At 41.4% G+C, this 20,756-nt stretch overlaps 1 protein-coding gene across 1 annotated transcript in view; it reads left to right on the plus strand.

Annotated features, from left to right (window-relative positions):
- Positions 1-10,045: 10,045 nt before the first annotated feature.
- Positions 10,046-20,756, plus strand: part of LOC149258826 (uncharacterized) — a 69,734-nt gene continuing 59,023 nt past the window's right edge. Inside the window, exons 1-2 of the mRNA XM_089435608.1 lie at positions 10,046-10,476; positions 10,563-10,864. Of these exons, the coding sequence (XP_089291734.1) occupies positions 10,046-10,476; positions 10,563-10,864 (733 nt within the window). The remainder of the gene's footprint in view (positions 10,477-10,562; positions 10,865-20,756) is intronic.

Below are 20,756 nucleotides of genomic sequence, written 5' to 3' on the forward strand. Positions count from 1 at the left end.
AATGCTAATAAAACCAATTTTTTATGTCTCAAACAAAGTTAACTTTTAAGGAAAAACACATTAATGTTTCTGGTAGAATATCATTTTTCTTTCTTAAGTATAAATTTAACATGTTTTCAACCACAAAACTAAAAAAACATGACATTATGAACAAATTATTTCACTGAATGAATTCAAAAGTCTTTATTTGTACACTGAATAAAAGAGACATTATATCTCTAATTTGATATTGCATTGTAGATATTTAAACAATAAGATTTATCATACTTAAGACATAATCCAACAACATAAAAATGCTTCATAACTTCTCATTTAACAAAATATGGAAAACATCCATTTTATTTGAAGATACGATGCATACATCAGTTATATAAAATGTCTTAAACAATTATTCAAAATCACTCATATTTTCTTGCACACCATCAGAATTCACATCTTCAGATGAGTGACTGGATGCTGACGAAGATGTTCCATATTCTTCTCTGTCATCAACTAGTGCCCCATCTAAGTCCACATGCATGCCCAAGATTCCAGGTTTCAAAAGTCTTCTAGATCTACGACTGGTTTCAGCAGAGTCCCATGTCAACACTGTTCCTTCTGGTAACAACCTTTTCAGAATCTCTGTCGTCTTGAAGCGAAGAGTTCCTCTCTTTGTTAAATTGAAGTCATAAACAAGTATGTCAACATCCTTCAATTGTAATATGTCTGTGCGGCGGCGATTTATATTTGTACCCTTTCTTTTCTTTTTCCACCATTTTTTTTGTCAACTACCATCTCTGGCTTATACACACCATTGAATGGGTGTGTATTTGTGGCATACCAATGTACTTCAACACCTGTAACATCCTCATTTTCTGTAAAGACCTTTAAAACTTTAGCAACCCAAAATGGATGGCCATTAGGATCTCCATCTGCTAGCACTGCAATCATGCAACCCTCCTTAATATCCTGTACTGAACCCCTATAAAGGTCTTCCATGGCTTCACGTTGTGCACGAGATCTTCTGGAACCTATATACATCTCTCTTTCCTCTGCCTGTGAAGAATTAATAATACCCTGAGATTGTTGTTGTTCAACAATGTTTACTTCCTCATGTTCATTCGACACATTTTGTGGCCAAATAAATGGATTTTTCAAAGGTATATCTTCATTTATTGTTGTCGAAATGAGATAACTTTGATTATTGAAAAACGACTCCCACCAAACTGAATCAGCAATGTCAAAGTACTCATATGTATATCTAATACATTTTTTAATTTCTTCCAGGCAATCAGAATAATTTATAGCCCTGTTCTGTCTACGTGCATTTTGAACTTCACCAACTGATTGTAATGACAATATTTTTGATGCAAATATTGGATGATCTGGAATGAACTTCAAAAATTGCAATCCTGATGACGGTGCCCACTCTGTAGTAGTTGAATACTTCTTGCCCCATATTAGTGTTTTCCCATCAATTTTTTTGATACGAAATTGATGTTGGAAGCTAATGTCATTAAGTTGTTCAATGCATTTCCCCTCACCATATTATCCCAGAATAAACCTTCGCATGTCAACAGTTTCTTCCAACACTTTAAAAGCAGGCTCTGGCATGTATGATTTCTTAATACATTCAATTAGTGATGGCAAGCTCCCAACTTCCTTCCTCCTCAATGTGACTGAAAAACGACTGAACATCTGATCAATATGGTCATGAGTGTGCCCAACAAGAAGGAAACCAACCTTTACCTTTTGAAAAATTCTCAATTCAACAAGCATGTTCAGATACCCAAAAACAATCTGATTTTTGTTTTCACGGCAAGTGTTGTCCAATTGTAGATACAAAACTTCAGGAAGATTACCAGACCAATGAGAAATGACATCATGAATTATGGTTATGGTCAGATTTGCATCATTATGAATATTTGGAGCTGTGAAGTACACCCTTGGCAACATTTTCCCATTGAAGACCATACAACCGACCAAGTGAAACTGAATAAAATTTTCCTCTTGTAGATTTTTGGGTGTGCGAACAAAATGTGGTAAAAGTGTTTTCTTCTGGTCCATACCATCAATTATCAAACCCAACTATTTATTTGGATTATCATAACACTTCTTTCGATGCTTGTACAACTTCTTCCTTTCATTTGTTTGTTGTTCGCGATGCTCCTGAAGTTCTTTGACAATTAAATCTACACAACATAAAAGAAATTCATTAAGAAATATGTTTTCATAGTTGATGACTATACAATTTTAAAAGTAAAAGTTATGAACACTTACCTCTTTCTGAGCCTTCACATTTGTCCCTTTTTTATTTAAGAGAAGCACATGTACTGCAAATCCCCATCCTTGTCTTCTTAGGAATACGAACATTATTGAATTCTTTCTTCCATAGCTTCACAAAATATTGATATGTAATAAAGTGGCCCTGTCCCTCAGCACTTTCTGCATATTCTTTGTATAAGTTGTAGATTTCTCGTCTTGAAAAATTATCTGGAATATGTATTGTCTCTCTATTTGGCATACACTCTCCATGCTTTGAAAAGAAATCTTTCATCCATGACATTGCAGTATTTGATAATGGCCCAAACTGTCTTTTATAACGTACTTCTGAATAAAATGTGGGATCCTTTTCCAAATTTTCTTGAATTCTCGAGAGACGAAAATTCCCAAGTGAATGAAACATTTTGAAAGCTTTTCTACACAATAAAAAATTCCTAATATGATAATCATAACCTGACAATGTAGATTGCATGCAGCCAACTAAATATGAGTTTTGCATTCTTTTATTCATTGACAAATATCTCTTCCTGCTTTCTAATGCAAATGTGAAATCCATACGTTTCAAGCAATTTTTTTGGCAACATTCAGTTGAAATGAGAGCGCTGATAGAACTTCTTCTCGTCAGATATTCTGCTCTACCCCTTGTATAACTAGAATAGCTTGCATTGATACGAAAAGGTCTACTCCTACTCCTTGATACAATATTTCTTGGCAACATCTCCATCATTGGATCTTCATTTTTATAAGGACTTTCATCATTAAGAGGAACGTTATCCACACTATGATCTGCTCTGATTTTCAAATTTTGACTGAGAGGATACCCTTCATCTTCCCCTTCTTCAGTGCTACTATCATAGTCCTTAGAATTCAGACTAAATGGAAAATCTGACTCGATGTTTAATGGATATTCTTCCTCATGTACATTGTCAGTGCTGCTCTCATAGTCCATAGAATTAGGACTATGTTGAAAATGTGGCTGTTTACTTATTGAAGATGCTACATCCTGTCCTTTGTCACTGCTACCTTTATACTGATTAGAATTAGGACAAACTGCATCATCCTGTTCTTCATCACTGTTGCTCTCATAGTCCTTAGAATCAGGACTAAGAGGACATTGTGATACTCCAATGTTTTGAGAATCATCATCCTGCGCTTCATCACCGCTGCTCTCATAGTCCTTAGAATCAGGACTAAGAGGACATTGTGATACTCCAATCTTTTGAAAATCATCATCCTCTTGCTTCATCATCCGTTGCTCTCATAGTCCTTAGAATTAGGACTAAGAGGACATTGTGATAATCCAATCTTTTGAAAATCATCATCCCGTGCTTCATCACCGCTGCTCTCATAGTCCTTAGAATTAGGACTAAGAGGACATTGTGATACTCCAATCTTTTGAAAATCATCATCCCGCGCTTCATCACCGCTGCTCTCATAGTCCTTAGAATTAGGAGTAAGAGGACATTGTGATACTCCAATCTTTTGAAAATCATCATCACCGCTGCTCTCATAGTCCATAGAATTAGGACTAAGAGGACATTGTGATACTCCAATCTTTTGAAAATTATCATCCCGCGCTTCATCACCGCTGCTCTCATAGTCCTTAGAATTAGGAGTAAGAGGACATTGTGATACTCCAATCTTTTGAAAATCATCATCCCGCGCTTCATCACCGCTGCTCTCATAGTCCATAGAATTAGGACTAAGAGGACATTGTGATACTCCAATCTTTTGAAAATTATCATCCCGCGCTTCATCACCGCTGCTCTCATAGTCCTTAGAATCAGGACTAACTGGACACTGTGACAATCCATACTTTTGAAATTCATCATCATGCTCATCATCACTGCTGCTCTCATAGTCCTTAGAATTAGGACTAAGTGGACACTTTGACACTCCATTATTTGAAATTTTCCATCATGCACCTCAAAACTGCTGCTCTCATAGTCTTCAGAATTAGGACTAAGTGGACATCGTGACCCTCCATTCTTTTGAACTTCACCATCACATTCTTCAAAACTGCTACTCTCATAGTCCTCAGAATTAGGACTAAGCGGACATTGTGACACCCCATTCTTTTGAACTTCACCATCATGCTCCTCATCACCGCTGCTTTCATAGTCCTTAGAATTTGGACTAAGTGGAATCTGTGACTCTTTAAATTCTCCATCCCCTCTTTCATCAGTGTTGCTCTCGTAGTCCTTAGAATCGGGACTAAGTGGAAGAATTGACTTTCTATTCATAGTGGAAGGATTCCCACTATATTCATCAATATGAATAGAGTTGTTACGCGATGAAGATGTTGATGGTGTATAAACCGAAACTTCACCATCAGAGCAATCCATCACTTTCAAATAGAAAATGTTGAATGACACAAATGGAGTCTCCTGAGAGTATTATATAGCTTAAAGAATGAAATATTCCCTCCAAAGTTATTCCCTCCAAAAATTTTCGCGAAAATATTTCCCTCCAAAAGTTTGTTAGATTTATTTACCTTTATTATTTTATTCTACAATTGATTGAAAAACATAAACTAATTTATTTTTATGAAATAAATCACTAAAATTCAAATTGTGAATCACAACTTGTACATTAATTATTCTAATAGTTAAAGTATATCATATTTACTTAACAATTTCTTTTTTTTCTAATTTTTATAATATATTCTCAAACATATTAATCCCACATTCAATCCGTTGTAAAACAACTCTACAATATTCTCTCTATAATAATGTAAAACAAATTATCCCACATTAATCGTATGGAAAAACATCTTCGTAATTTCACTTATATAATAAATTTCGCTATCACTATTACTCGCCTCACATCTAGGTTTTCTGAAATTCCTTGAAAGACTCGTGAATTTGTGGAGCAGCGATATTGCTATCAACAATATATACAACGAAGAATTGTCGCAATTGAAAGGCAAGTACAATTATTTTTTCGAAATTTTCATATTAAATTACGTTAATGAAAAATATATTTTTTTTTAAATTAAAAAATTTTCCAAGCCAAATTTTTTTTTTATACCACATGGTGAATCGGTAACAGTGAATCGGGCTGGGCGGGGCGGGCGGGCCGGGTGGGCTGGGCGGGGCGGGCGGGCCGGGTGGGCTGGGCAGGCCGGGTGGGCTGGGTGGGGCGGGCGGGCGGGTGGGCTGGGCGGGCCGGCCGGGCGGGCGGGTGGGCTGGGCGGGGCGGGCGGGCGGGGCGGGTGGGATGGGCGGGGCGGGCGGGGTGGGCGGGTGGGACTGGCGGGGGTGGGAGGGTGGGATGGGCGGGGCGGCGGGGGTGGGATGGGGCGGGCCGGGGGATGGGCGGGGTGGGCGGGTGGGCGGGGCCGGGTGGGCGGGCGGCGCGGGCGGGGTGGGCGGGGCGGGGCGGGCGGGTGGGTGGGCGGGGTGGGGCGGGTGGGATGGGCGGGGCGGGCGGGGTGGTCCCGACCACCCCGCCCGCCCCGCCCATCCCACCTGCCCACCCCGCCCGCCCACCCGCCCGCCCGCCCCGCCCACCGCCCACCCGGGGTGGGCGGGGCGGGGCGGGCGGGTGGGCTGGGCGGGGTGGGGGGTGGGATGGGGGGGCGGGCGGGGTGGTCCAGACACCCCGCCCAGCCCACCCGCCCGCCCGCCCATCCCACCCGCCGCCCCGCCCCGCCCACCCGCCCCACCCCGCCCATCCCACCCGCCCGCCCCCGCCCCGCCCCCCATCCCACCCGCCCACCGGCCCGCCCCGCCCACCCCGCCCACACCGGCCCGCCCCGCCCACCCCGCCCACCGGCCCGCCCACCGCCATCCCACCCGCCCGCCCACCCAGCCCATCCCGCCCGCCCGCCCACCGCCCATCCCACCCGCCCGCCCCGCCAGACCACCCCGCCCGCCCCGCCCACCCCGCCCAGCCCACCCGCCCGCCCCCCCACCCGCCATCCACCGCCCACCCCGCCCGCCCCACCCACCCGGCCCGCCCATCGCACCCGCCCCACCACCCGCCAGCCACCGCCCGCCCCGCCCATCCCACCCGCCCGCCCCGCCCCGCCCATCCCACCCGCCCCCCGCCCCGCCCACCCAGCCCAGCCCGCCCCGCTCCACTCACCCCCCCCGCCCACCCCGCCCACCCGGCCGCCCGCCCCGCCCACCCCGCCAGCCCACCCGCCCGCCCGCCCCGCCCAGCCCACCCGCCAGCCCACCCCGCCCGCACAGGGCCACCCCGGGCCGCCCCGCCCCGCCCGAGGGCGGAGCGTCGATTCCCCTCGGGCGGGGCGGGGTGGCCCGGGGGGTGGCGCTGCGCGGGCGGCGCCGCCCGCGCAGCGCCACCGCCGGGCCGCCCCGCTCCGCCCTCGGGCGGGGCGGGGCGGCCCGAGGGTGGCCCTCTGCGGGCGGGGTGGGCTGGGCGGGTGGGTGGGCGGGGCGGGGTGGGCGGGCGGGGGGGGTGGCTGGGCGGGGCGGGCGGGGGCGTGGGCTGGGGGCGGGGGGGCGGGTGGGCTGGGTGGGGCGGGCGGGCGGTGGGCGGGTGGGCTGGGCGGGGGCGGGGGGGGGCCGGGGGTGGGGTGGGCTGGGCGGGGCGGGGGGCCGGGTGGGTGTGGGGCGGGTGGGGGGGGCGGGCGGGCGGGTGGGATGGGCGGGGCGGGGGGGTGGGGGGGATGGGCGGGGCGGGCGGGTGGGCTGGGCGGGGTGGGCGGGTGGGATGGGCGGGGCGGGCGGGGTGGTCCAGACCACCCCGCCCGCCCCGCCCATCCCACCCGCCCACCCGCCCAGCCCACCGCCCGCCCCGCCCATCCCACCCACCCGCCCCGCCCATCCCACCCTCCCGCCCGCCCCGCCCGCCCCGCCCATCCCACCCGCCCGCCCGCCCGCCCCCACCCTGCCCCGCCCATCCCACCCGCCCGCCCCGCCCATCCCACCCGCCCCGCCCGCCCGCCCATCCCACCCGCCCGCCCCGCCCACCCCACCGCCGGCCCGCCCGCCCCGCCCATCCCACCCGCCCGTCCCGCCCCGCCCATCCCACCCGCCCGCCCGCCCATCCCACCCGCCCACCCCGCCCCGCCCATCCCACCCGCCTGCCCGCCCATCCCATCTGCCCGCCCCGCCCACCCACCCCGCCCCGCCCGCCCATCCCACCCGCCCGTCCCGCCCCGCCCACCCGCCCGCCCACCCTGCCCGGCCCACCCGCCCCACCCGGCCCGCCCCTCCCAGCCCACCCGGCCCGCCCCGCCCGCCCCGCCCAGCCCACCCGGCCCGCCCGGCCCGCCCGGCCCACCCCGCCCGCCCCGCCCAGCCCACCCCGCCCGCCCGCCCAGCCAACCCGCCCACCCCGCCCAGCCACCTAGCCCGCCCGCCCCGCCACGCCCGCCCCGCCCAGCCACGCCCGCCCCGCCCAGCCCACCCGGCCCGCCCGCCCACCCCGCCCCGCCCAGCAATTTTTTTATTTACTAATTTATGTGTTTTTTTTTTAGGAAAATGGCATCAAGAAAAATTTCTGTGAATCTTTCTGGAGCAAGGAGTCTTAAAGGTGTATCTTCAAAAAACGTTGGTGAACGAACTCCACCTGAGCTCATACCTACAAAAAACGTTGGTGAACGAACTCCACCTGAGCTCATACCTACAAATATGTCAACTGTTTTAAGTGATAAGAAGCTAATCTCAGATTGGAAAAGTTCAAAAGAGGTGAAATTTCCATCAAGAGCCTGGTATGTGAAAGAAAGAGAGAGCACAACTGTGAATATATATCTATACATTGATACACGCAATAATACTGAAAATTTGGAGGTGATGGGAAAAGTCATAGATATGTGTTCGGTACCAAACACTGAAGTTGTTTACGTACTTACAAAAACTGCCAAGTCACATGAAAGGATTAAATACCGACTATCATATTCATTATATGATAGGAGAGAGGTATCTACAAAGTTGTGTAAACAAATCGTAAATGATATGACACAAAACACGGTAAGTATTGTTATTTGTATTTTTATTTTGCGTTTTGAAAATGTCTCGCTATATTTTTTAACTTTGATTATATTAACATATGATATTTTGTTTGGCAGAATTTTGTTGAAAGCTGTTCAATTATGGTGGGAGGCATTCATTACATAGAGAATGATATCATGAACGTTGTCAGCCATTTTTACTCAGTGTCAGAGGAAGATATGCAAAACATGGAAAATGTAGTAATTGATGATGCTACAAAACTACATCCAAAGAATCAGAAAAAAAGGCCTCTGGTGGATAAATCTAGCAAGGGTAAACAAGTTACTTTTGAGGATGATGAAGTTGACAATGAAGCATATGTTGCCATTACTGAAGATGACATTGAAATTGTGGAAGGTCGTAAAAGACCAAAAGTAACAATGGCCAAGAATAGATCTCTTCAGAATGTTAAGACGAAAAAAAGTAGAGTTGAAGATCTTGAAGTAGTCATTACCAGCAGTCAAGAACCTAGTGAAACTTCAAAAGAAAGCAAAGAAATCATTACACCAGGAGCTGATTTAGGTGATGGCATTATCAAAACAAAACAAAATGCCATTCGACAGAATTTGACAAAGAGAAACCTAGTTGATGGTGGTCGTACATTTCAGTTAAATGTGACACAAACCTATAAGGCAAGTGAAGGACAATGCCAATATCAAGTCAGAAAGCCGCACCATCTGCATGTTCACAACTTGAAGACATTGATGAGGTACAATCCATATGCTCATGTGGTTAGTTATGTGCTTCTTGTTGATCCACTTCAAGTTCCCAACAAAGAAGCATTTGATAAGTCAAAATGTTTTGAATACAATTATTATGTGCTTGGGGGGAACCATTTTGTTGAAGCTCAAAGACAATTGATGGAGGAATATCCTAATAACCCACGTTTTGAAACGATGAAATGTATCATTTATGCTGGTTTAAATGAAACAGAAGCAAAGCTAGTGGCATGGGATCATAATTCAGATAATGAATATAGGATGTCTATGACTTTGGTCCAAAAGGTTAGATTTATTCATAGTGAATTCCTAGAAAAATGTGGTGGGGATAAGATCAATATTACTACAGATTTCCGAAAGGAATGTTGTATGGAAATAGGCTATCAAATTGAAGATAAAGGCAATTCAAAAAATGGAAAAGACAACAGATCTAGCGATTTATTCAGAGGTGTTGATAACATTTTCCAATTGGCATTTAGAACTGGAGATATTTGGAATTTGATTGATGACATTTTTAGCATGTGGGAAGACATTGGCATTAAAAACCAGAAGGTCAGAAAGTCTAAGCCATTGATATGTAGCAACAATAAATCAGCGCCTGAACTGAAGCAACTTCCAGACGATATGACCATCACGCCTTGGAGGGCGATGCAAGGAGTGAAAGATGAAAAAATTGTCAAAACAATATTATCTCGTGTGAAGTCGGGGGAATTATCATTGGAAGAAATGTCTGAAGAATTTCAAAAGTAAGTTTGCTGAATTATTTTTACTTATTTCCAGGATTATAGTTATCTTTTAACTAAAACATGTTGTTATTGGTAGTATTTGTTATACATATCAGTATATTAACTTTTTCTTACTTTATCTATGCAGTCACAAAGTTTACATGAAAATTCAGGAACAAATGGTTAAATTGTTGAATGAAGATAGTTGGGATGATGTTGTACGCAACTATCCAGATTCAAGTTCTACATCAACATTGAAAGCTTTTTATCTTGCATTTAAAAAGGTAACTTGATTTATACATTCAGTTTTAATCATCTGTGTACTATTTTTAATTTAAATTAAAACTTACACATACATTTGTTTGTTTGGTAAAAGATGAAGAAAGGAGATAATGGAGCACCAGACAGTTTCAAGACTTTTATTGAAAAAATAAAGATTGAAAGACTGAGAAAGCAACGTATTAAGAATGTTGAACTTGATCCAACTCTTAATCATTTCATTTGGAATGGGCTAGACACTATTCAATATCAAGTAATACAAGGCGACTGTGAAGACATTGCGAAACTCATACCAAAAAGGGATTATGCCCTCGTTATTGCAGATATTCCCCATGGTTTCAATATTCCAAACATTTGCTATGATAATGACCCTTATACTTATCAAGCTTTTAATAAAGTGGTGGCGGGATTTAAGGAAGTGACGTCATCACCATTATGGAGATTTGTGACATTTCATTCAGACACACAGTTGGCAATGTTATTGTCAAGCTTCAAGGGGAAAACAAATTCAAGGATGCAGCTTACATGGTAAGATGTTTAAAGGTATATTTGATTAATGTTGAAAAATTAATTTATGTACAAGTTAATTGAAATTTTACTATTTTATGTTACAGGCAAAAGTCAAATCTTCTTGACAATGAAGATCAACAATTTATAAATGACTGTGAGTTCATTCATATTGATAGTTGGGCAAAAGATGATAGCCATATGTCTATGATTTTTAATCGGGTGGACAAAAAGAGTCATAGCCAAATACTGACTTATGATGCTGTTGTGAGAAAACTAACATATGAAGACAAAGAAATGAAAGGAGAGATAGTTAACATTTATCAGAAACCACAATTATTGATTAACTATCTTATAGACATATGTTCAAATGAAGGAGATTGGGTTCTGGATTTATTTTCTGGCTCAGGTACGTTTTGCCACATGGAATTGAATTTCAATATGTTCTTTTTTTTAATTAATATGTCATTGTACTAATTTACTTCATTATTTTTTTGTGCTTGATAATTAGGTACAACACTAGCATGCTGCCTTCAAAAAGGAAGAAATTGCATTGCAATTGAGAAATATCCATTACAATGCAATTTCATTCAGCAAAGAATTAATGCTCTTCAATTTCTTCCAGATGCAATGCAAGAAATTGGGTTGAAGAAAGGGGACTTTAGTGAATCACGTGTGGCAAAAAAGGCAAAGGAACCCCAACCACCATTACATGGAATGTATGGAAAGACACATATTGGGGGATTTGCAGACATGAAAGACCCATTAGAAGAGGAAAATGAGCAAAATGAGCAAAATGAAACAGAAAATATTGTGGAAGAGGACAATGATGAAACTCTAGAGGACGAAGAGTTTGGATTACGTGACATTCTTGATTAAATTTAAGTTATGCTTGTAACTCAAGCTTTGCAATGTTTTGACTTTGACATTTTATGAGAAGAATAAACACTCAATTAGGGTTGTTATACGTTCAATATTGGTAATATGTGATTTTTGCATTGATTTTTAAGTTAATCATTTTTTTTTGAAAAAAAAGTAGTTATTATTATCCTTTTGACATGAAATTCATAAAAAAAACTATTATTTGACCATTTTTAGTTAATATTTTTGTATAAAAATTGTGATTTTGACATGTTAATTCTAGCAAAAAATTATCAAAACGTTTAGTTTTTTTGTTATATTTATGTTAAAAATGGTTATTTTTTATGTCCATTGTTAAAAAATGTTGTTTTTTAGAAACAATTATTTCATGTCGATTGAAAAATTAATTAAGGGGGTTGAAAAGATGTCTAAATATGTAGATTATCTAAAATTCAAACTATCGACTTTATAATTTAAAAACGCAAAACAATAAAAAGCCCACTAAAAAAAAAAAAAAATTAAGATAGAGAACAAGAAAATATGAATACAATGACGACTTCAAAAACTATCAAATTTAGAAAATAATTTTTTACATTTCACACACTAGAAAATTTAAAGTCAAAAAATAGGTCTTTTAAAAAAAGGGTGTGATGCAGAATACACACTTTTTAAAATCAGGATGAAAATCACTACCATTCACCGAGCCTCACCCACTTAATGCACATGAAAAAAATTAAAGTTCCAAAAAGCATGTTCTTAAAAAAACATGTGTATTCTGCATCAACACTTTTGAAAATCGGGTCATTTTTTTGCCACCTCTACAAAACGGGTAACAGTATCAGTTCCCGTTTCAAAGTTTACATTGTTTAGTGAAATAGTTCCAACCTCCAGCAATCAATGCAAATTGATATTAACAACCATTGATTATTTCACAAAGTCGGTAAAAGCAATTCATGTTAATAATTCAACTGATATAGTGGTGCTATAATTCATTGAAGAAAACATGTTTTCTAGATTTGGTTTTCCTAGATAAATAGTTACAGATAATACTCAAGATTTTGGTAGCCTAAAGATGATATAATTCTGTCAAAAATATCATATTACTTTATATCATTCTACACCTTATTATCCATAGGGTAATGGGCTGGCAGAATCATCAAATAAAAGTATGATTATAGTTATTAAGAAAGTGTTAGCAGATCACAAAAGGAGTTTAGACAGTCATCTCAAATATGCAGTGTGGCCAAATAGGGTTTCACCTAAAAGATATACTGGTAAATCTCGCAAATCTCAGTTTCAACTTGTTTATGGAATAGAAGTTATCTTCCCTACACAATTGACATTTCTAGTCATGAAGTTTTTGCAAGAGTCATATGAAGAAGCAAATGATTTTTCAAGAACAATAAATCAGATCATTGAGCTAAATCAGGACAGAGATGAAGTTCAACATAAAATTTGACAATATCAAGACAAGATGAAGAGTTTGTTTGACAGGAAGGCCAAGGAAAGAGATTTCAGACAAGGATATTTAGTTCTCAGATGGGATGCAAGAAGAGAAGAAAAAGGCAGACATGGGAAGTTTGATAACTTATGGTTGGTACCTTTCAACATTGCATAAGTTAAAGGAAATAATGCATTCATCCTATAGAATCTGGAAGGACAATATTTCTCATTGCGAGTCAATGGGAAATAACTCAAGCATTATATTCAGCATTGAGTATTTTTTTAATCAACATCATTGTAAATTTTCGGATTTTCTTTAAAATTTCAAAGAAAGTGTGATTTTCATAGCAAAGGCTACATAGCCCAAGGAGAAGGCACATGGATCTGCAATTTATCCGCATCCCACAAGGGGAAGTGTTAAAAAATGTAACTAGGTTCGGTCTTCATTTAATGTATTTGAGTCATCATGAAATGTACTTGTCAAAAGAATAAAGAAAATAATTTTTATTATTGTAACAATGACTTATTAAAGCATGAGTTTCATGTGTGGGTCATCATTATATTTGTCAAGGTCCCCATTGTGGACTCCTAGGATTAATATTGAGTTTATAGAGTCATTATATATTCAAAGAGACCCTTCTTGGGCTTTTGAATCGTGTAAAAAGGTTTTGGTATTGAGTCAAATATGATTTATGTATCCTCTACACCAAGTCGGCCCAGAAGTGATCAAGTCAGCCTAAGGACCCATATTTGACCTCCCTTGAAGCTTATAAATAGAAGCAAGTCGAATTCATTTGGAGCATATCATCTCAAGCAAGTTCGATATCTCTAAGGAAGCTGGAGAAGTGTGAAGTGGGTCTAAGGAAGCCAAAGTAAATGTGAGTTGGGTGGTACCTAAGGAGAAGAAGAAAAATGTTATTTTGGTTCCTCTCTCTCTCTTTTTCTTACCCTAGTTTGAGAGATCAAAGTCTTCCAAGTTTCGATGATCTCGGAAGCTACCCGATGTTGGAAGTTTCTACACAGTCGAAGTTGCTAGAAAAGAGGTCGAATATCTGGGATGTTGACTTGGTGTGGAGGGAAGGTTTGGTTTTTGTCTAGGGTGAAGAGTCAAAGAATATTATTGAAAGGAAGATAATTTTGACTAGGTTTTACCCTCGAAGGGGGTTTTTCCTTGGAATAGTGCCTATATCTGGTGTCCATTTTTTTATGTGCTTTTTATTTGGTAATTACTTGAAGAACTAAAGAAAGAAGATATAAAGAAAACTTAATAATAAGTCAAGAACATCACAAGTAATTATCAAGTATAAGAAAATCTTGATGCCTTTCTAGTTTTCTAACATGGTATTAGAGCTTTGGTTAAGAAAGAATAAAAAGGTAGTCTCAAGCACTTAGTCAAGGATTCATTCAAAAAGGTTATTCAAGGAAATAAGTCTACCAAATTCAAAGACAATGTCTAACACAGTCAAGGGAGAGAAAACTTGAAGGAGCTTCTAACTACATGTCTTGGAAAAAGAGGATTGACCTCATCCTTGAAAAGAGCAAGGTTACAGACTTGGTCAAAGGAAAAGTAAAGAAGCCTACTAAAGACTCCAGTGATGTTGCCAAAGTAAAGTTCAGGGAACTAGAATCGGTGGTCATGAATCTAACGGTGGAAGGAATAAAGGACAACCTTATCCCATTCATAACCAACATGAATCATGCTCAGGAAATATATGAAGCCTTGTCAAAGTTATTCACTATTAAGAATGTTGGTCAAGTAGCAAGTTTGAAGAATGAGCTAAGGACCACAAAGATGACTAAAGAAGACACAGTGGCCTCCTTCTTTCTGAAGATAGCAAGAATAAGGGATGATCTTTTGGCTATTGATGAAATTGTTCCAGATAAAGAACTCGTGATTACTACTCTATTAGATCTGCCACCTTCTTGTGGTGCATTTGTTGCAGGACTTAACAGTTGGAAGGATGCTCCCACTTTTGAAGAACTATGGACTACGTACAGTCAAGAAGAATTGAGGATCTCATTAGTTTCCAATTCTGAAGATGTTTCAAATGCCTACATTACTCAACATAAAGGAAAGAAATCGAAAAGACCAAGGAAGAAATTTGACATGTCCAAGCTAGAATGCTATTAATGCCATAAGAAGGGTCACTATAAGATTGATTGTCCTGAAAATCCAAGAAATAAGAAGAGAGAAAGAGATCATTCTAACATTGTTGAAGAAGAAGATCCAAAGAAATACAAACCCAAAGAATCTAACATAAGGAACTTACACTACTAAGTCCTTTGCTTTTAGTCTTAGATGTCCTATTTTGTGTTTTAGAATTTATAGGTTTTAACATGATTTTTGGAAAATACATTTTATTTTGTTTTGATAAGTTTATAGGTATCCCTCAAGCTTTGGAGGGAGCCCCCAACATCTCCCAAAGATAAGTATCTCATTTCCTTTTAGTTTTTGGTTTCATGTACTTGTTTAAGTTTTGATTATATTAATACTAATCACCATTCTCCCTCTATTGTCTTGATTAGGAAAACATATGTTATATCCTCAAGGAGTTTGAAGAGAGTCACCCAAGATTAGGTCTGTCAAGAAACAAAGGTATGCCTAAAACTACAAAACATTGATTTCTTTATATTGAATTCTTATTCATTTGAAAATATATTACTAACATTGTTATGTCTAGATATATTGAATCATAATGATTCTTGTTTTGGGTAATTCATCACTTGATAAATCTATCCTATTTATATTCTTAACTGATTTTATAGAACCGTAGACAAGTTCTCTAGAAAACCCTGACCTAAGGGTATGCTAATGTGAATGTATGGAACCTTAAACTCCTTAAGGTTATTGAGAAATATCATTTAAATTTTTTACTTCATGATGTCATGTTTGGGATTTTCAGTATGATCAAGAAAACCTAACTTGTTAGGGTTGAATGATAAAATCTAAAATATTGAACCCTTGAATTTTTGGTAATTTTGGGTTTTCTATGTTCTTATATTGAAACGCTAACTCATTAGGTTTTGGTGGAATGTGCAAGTGAAACACTTATAATGTCTTAGAAATTATTTCCTTGGAATGTGTATTTGTCTTATCAAACCCTAGTCTAATCAAATTTTTTGTATGCCCAACTCTTATTGATATTTGTGAAATTGGGTTTTACTAACGCATGCTATGAAATACCTATTCATGATGATGAAGTCCTAGATATATTAGTTTGACATGTTTATTGGTGATCATGAATCCTAGGGTTTGGAACAAAGCCCTAGTCAATGTTTTCTTCTCTAAGATGATAGTATTTGTGAAATTCTAGGTTTTTGGAGTTAAACCTTAGTAAAAGTAAAAATCTCTTATGACAATGTGATAATTTGAGGTTTGTTGAGATCTGATTTGTGATTAATGTCTGATTGAAAAATATAGGGTTTGCAACAAATCCTTGTGGAAGTTGGTTATGTGAATGGCTTTGATTGATTAACTCCCATGTATGAAATCTAGGATTTGTATGAAACCCTAGTGGGAAGTCTAATATATGAATTCTAAAACTTGTTAGATGATTTGTTAATATATATTTGCTTGGATTTTTACTATTTTTTGCTATGAGGAAAGGTATGTCATACCTTTGGAAGAAACATTGCAACCTGTTGATGCCTCGAAAATCGCTGCAACAACATCGGGGATAACCACCCAGTCCAGACCTTAGTACAGCTCCTTTTCCGTTTGGAATAGTGGCTTCGACTGGGGGTAATAACTAAAACTAAAACTAGCGACGAGCGAATAACTAAAACTATCAGCAAGAATATAATAACTATGATCTATCCCGGGGACTTATTGAGCTTTGAAGCGTAGCGTTTGATGGTCTGTGTCTTAAGACAGGCATATAGATGACTCCATCTTTAAGGCATAGATATTAATTCATTCAAGATTGTTGTGCCTAAATAGTTAAACAGAGTGATTAAAACAAAATTACCACACTTTATCATTTATATCATTGTCACATGCATGATTGAAAGGAAAGGCACATCGTAAAACATCCAATAGTGGAATGAATAAAGATCTGTTGTTACAGCGCATGCATATAATCAACAATAGCAAGAATAATCACATAACAATTCATATAAAAGGAATGAATTCAGACATAGATAGAAATACCATATGAGCTGCTTGACACTCCCAAATATCAATCACTATTTGTAGTTCTTCCTTCAACGCAAAAACATCCTCAACAACGACAATAGTGCACAATTGCATAAAGAAGCTTCCTTGTTAAATTAAGAACAATTGGCCCAGTTTCATAAAATAATATTGACTGAAGCACAATAGTACAAACTTCAGTCTATTAAGTCTGTTACAAAACTTTACGACCCTTTCCAAAACAATGAAAGGGTCTATAAATACTAAACTAATCTAAATATCTAATAAACAGAAATCCTACTTAATTGGCATCAATAAATATTGATCCTATTTCCCGGAGCGATCTGGCAATCGGCAGCATGATTCATCAGGTAGGCTGCTTGCCTTTAAACCTGAGCTGGCTTATCGCAAGCATTGGCTCTACTTCAGGCGGTTTGTTGAGATGCGAACTGAGCTGGGCAGCATAGGTGGCATCCTGAATGTCGGGAATTATACACCCGATTGCATCTGTTAAACACTTAAGGGCGACTCTCTGTGTGTGCGGCTTAATCAAGAAAAGCCAATATGCATCGAAGGTCAAACTGTTAACCCCAGCGATTAATCTCCCTTTCTCCTCCAAGTCAAGATAACACATTTTCTCCAACATGTTTGTAGTTGTTATCTTTCCTGGCATACATTGGGAGATCATATTCGCTAGATAGAGAGTGTTGTTAACCAGATCAACTAGGTTGCTGGAGGTTGATTTGCACCTTAAAGCTGCCCTTTCTGCTTTCATCACCTGAGTGTGCCATTCTGTAAAAAGTATGTCTTTATATGTTTCTGAAATCTTGGGCAAATTTGCTTCTCTCCCTTGATCAGAATCTTGCCAGTCAAGATATCCACTTATGATCTCTTCGGCCTGGTCTAACTCATTCCTGGCCTTCTCTACCTGCTGATTAATGGATGTAGTTAACTCACACAATGGTTTTGCCTCAGTGAGTTGTCGACAAAGGAGCCTAATTTGTGATATCAATGCATTGTTTATTAGTGATGCTTCCTTTCTGAACTCATCCACCTGTGGAGCGCCTTTGATTATTTCAAGCTGTGATGACAATTGAGCGATTTTCTCATCTTTTATTTTCATCATTTGCTCATTTGCTGCTTTCAATTGTGCCAATGCCTCCGACAATTCCTTTTGTTTCTGGATTGCATTTTGGTCAATCCTTTGCTTTTCTTCCTGCAATTGCTGGGTTAATTGATCATTCATTTGCTGTTGTGCCAGCAACTGTTCCTCTGCTTGCGCTGCCTTCTGCTTTGTCTCGGCCAATTCTGCCTGTAGTGCAAAAATTTCTTGGTCCTTAGTCTTAAGTAGAAGACTTACCTCCGATGCCTTGTCGATTATTTCTGCGGAATAGGCTCCTGCATACTGTGATAGCTTTGTTAGGTCATCGGAGGGGTCCAATTCCTCCTTCCATACTACATTACCCGTGACTGTTTGCTCTGGAAAGATAGAAGGTTGATCAGTCCTTCGTCTTTTCCTTGATCGCTTTACAACTGCTCTATGCCTCGGGCTGTAGAAAACATCTAAGGGAGGAATATCTTCTACCTGAAGAATGATTTGCTCGGAGGGGTCCTTTGGTATTACTTCAACATCCTTAGAAATGGGTGGGCCGCTGGTTCCACTTAGAACTGGAGGTGAAGTGATGTCCTGCGTGTCATTTGTCTTGGAAGTGTCCCCATCTTTTGAACATTCCAATCCACTGATGATGGAATGAAATTGCTGCCATTCCTGGAATAGTTTGGGGTCTATGGTAGTGTCCACATTGACATCGGTGGTGGTCTGTTTCTCCTTTTCGGCTCGGGACTCTTCCCGTTCTTTTTCCTGCTCTTTCTTATGTTGCTCCTCTTGTTCTCTCTGTTGCCTTTCCCCCTGTTCTTTCTTTAGTTGTTCCTCTTTCTCTTTCCTCTGTTGCTCCTCGTGTGCTCTCTTCTGCCGTTCTTCTTTTTATTTTCTCTGCCTTTCCTCCTGTTCCTTTTTATGATCCTTTGTTACCATCGGAGGTTCCTTTGATTGTTGCTGAACAGGCCCGCTTGATGATGTCGCTGGGGTTGTTGCTAGCAAATCTAGAGGCAGAGTTTGCAACCTCTGTTCTCTAAGCTTATTAAACTCAGTCAGCCCTTCATCCTTATATTTCATTCGAGCGAGTTCTTTAGCCTGACCTATTGTTTCGACTGAAACGAATAGGTCGTCAAATATATCTTCTTTGTGCTCAAATTTTGTCAATTTGGCCTGTTCTAATGCATTGTAGGCAACTTTCTTTGGATCATATGGCCTGTTTGGAATAGTCGCCAGAGTTAAAGATTGAAGCTTTGTGGCTTCCTTTTCAGCATGTTTGAGATCATGCAGAGTATAGACACCACACCTGAAGGGAAAAGAGGGCCAGCCCCTCTTCTTTTCTTTCTTGAGAGTTTGTGTAACACTCTCAGCCATAATCTGATAGGAGATTTCTCTTGCTAGCAGCTTATCTGGTATATACAAAGGGAGAACATGTGGGTCGGCTTGGCTGCCGAAAACTCTTATGTAGGTAAATCTCTCCTCCCCAAACCAACTTGCTACCGCTGTTATATCAAAGGAAGCTTGATAGGAAATCTTGGGAATGGGTTTGTCAAAAATAGAATAGTAAATAGGCACCATAAAGCCATTGCAGACTTGGTACAGATGGTGCTTGTAAGAGGACTTCCATAGTTTCTGATGGTATATGTGGATGGCCGTGGGATCTTGTGGCGTCCACCTCCAGCCGAGCACGGGGAATTCAGAATTGAAACATAGTGTATCTAAGATATATGCACTGTAATAAAATGGGGGAATTTTCCTTTCTGTGACGATAGTCTGATGTCTAAAGTCACGCACAACTTGTGCTAATTTGTCAGAAAGGATGGTGGCCCAATCCATAATTATACCGTTTACAGCTGCCTCCATTAGAGGAACCATCTCTATGGTAAAATTAGCCGAGTCATGCAATCCGCATAATCTACACATCATTATCCCCGCATAGCAATAAGGAGAAGCCAGAGAGTCGACCGAGTACTTACTCGAAGATTCGTGCTTGTGTTTGGCTGGATTTTGTCTCCAATCCCGGATGGGTTCGGATTCAACTTCATTTTCACTTGCAAACTTCTCCAGGAATGCTTTATTATATATCTTCTCCGGCTCGGGCAAATGATACATTAGCCTTAGATCATCTGGCCTGAACGATCCGAAGATTCTCCCATCTCTAGTGTTGAAAGTTCTGTCCAAAATTGGGATTTCTTGAATCGCCCACCGCACTACATCTGTGTATGGGAGAATTTGCTCCCTAGCCGCTATTCTGTGAAGGAAAGAGTCGGCTAAATCTTTGAGAGTACAATCAGACTTGCGAGTAGGATCCGCAGTAGCTTCTATTACTGTCTTTTCTGGTTGTTCGGCTTCAATCAAATTGTAAGTGCCTTGCCAAGTGACTCTGGTGAGGCCCGTGCATGTAGTATCGGAAATTAAGCCCTTCTTCTTGTCCACAGCAACTTGTCCTGCAACTGGTGTAGCGGAAGCGCCTGCGGTCTTCTTAGATTTCTTCCCCATCTTGTTTGAGTTTTCTCTTTCGGATGGATTCTGCACAGAGAGACAAATGTGCGTAATACAGAGATAGCAATGAAAACTTGCCAGTAATGAGAACATATGCATAGGTGCGTAATAAGGGATTAGTCTTTAAAAATAGGCGCGGACACAATCCATGGAAAGATTTTAAGAATTATGATCTCATTGATTGGCCGTTTAAAACCTGTCATTCCTTAAATGCCCATTATATCGTTATTTGGCTGAATAATTCACTTAAGCGTGCAGTGGGCGTTT

The sequence above is a fragment of the Pinus tabuliformis genome, chromosome 6 (genome assembly GCF_031772625.1).
Source record: "Pinus tabuliformis cultivar Carrire ecotype Pingquan chromosome 6, CPIR1, whole genome shotgun sequence".
NCBI lineage: Eukaryota > Viridiplantae > Streptophyta > Pinopsida > Pinales > Pinaceae > Pinus > Pinus tabuliformis.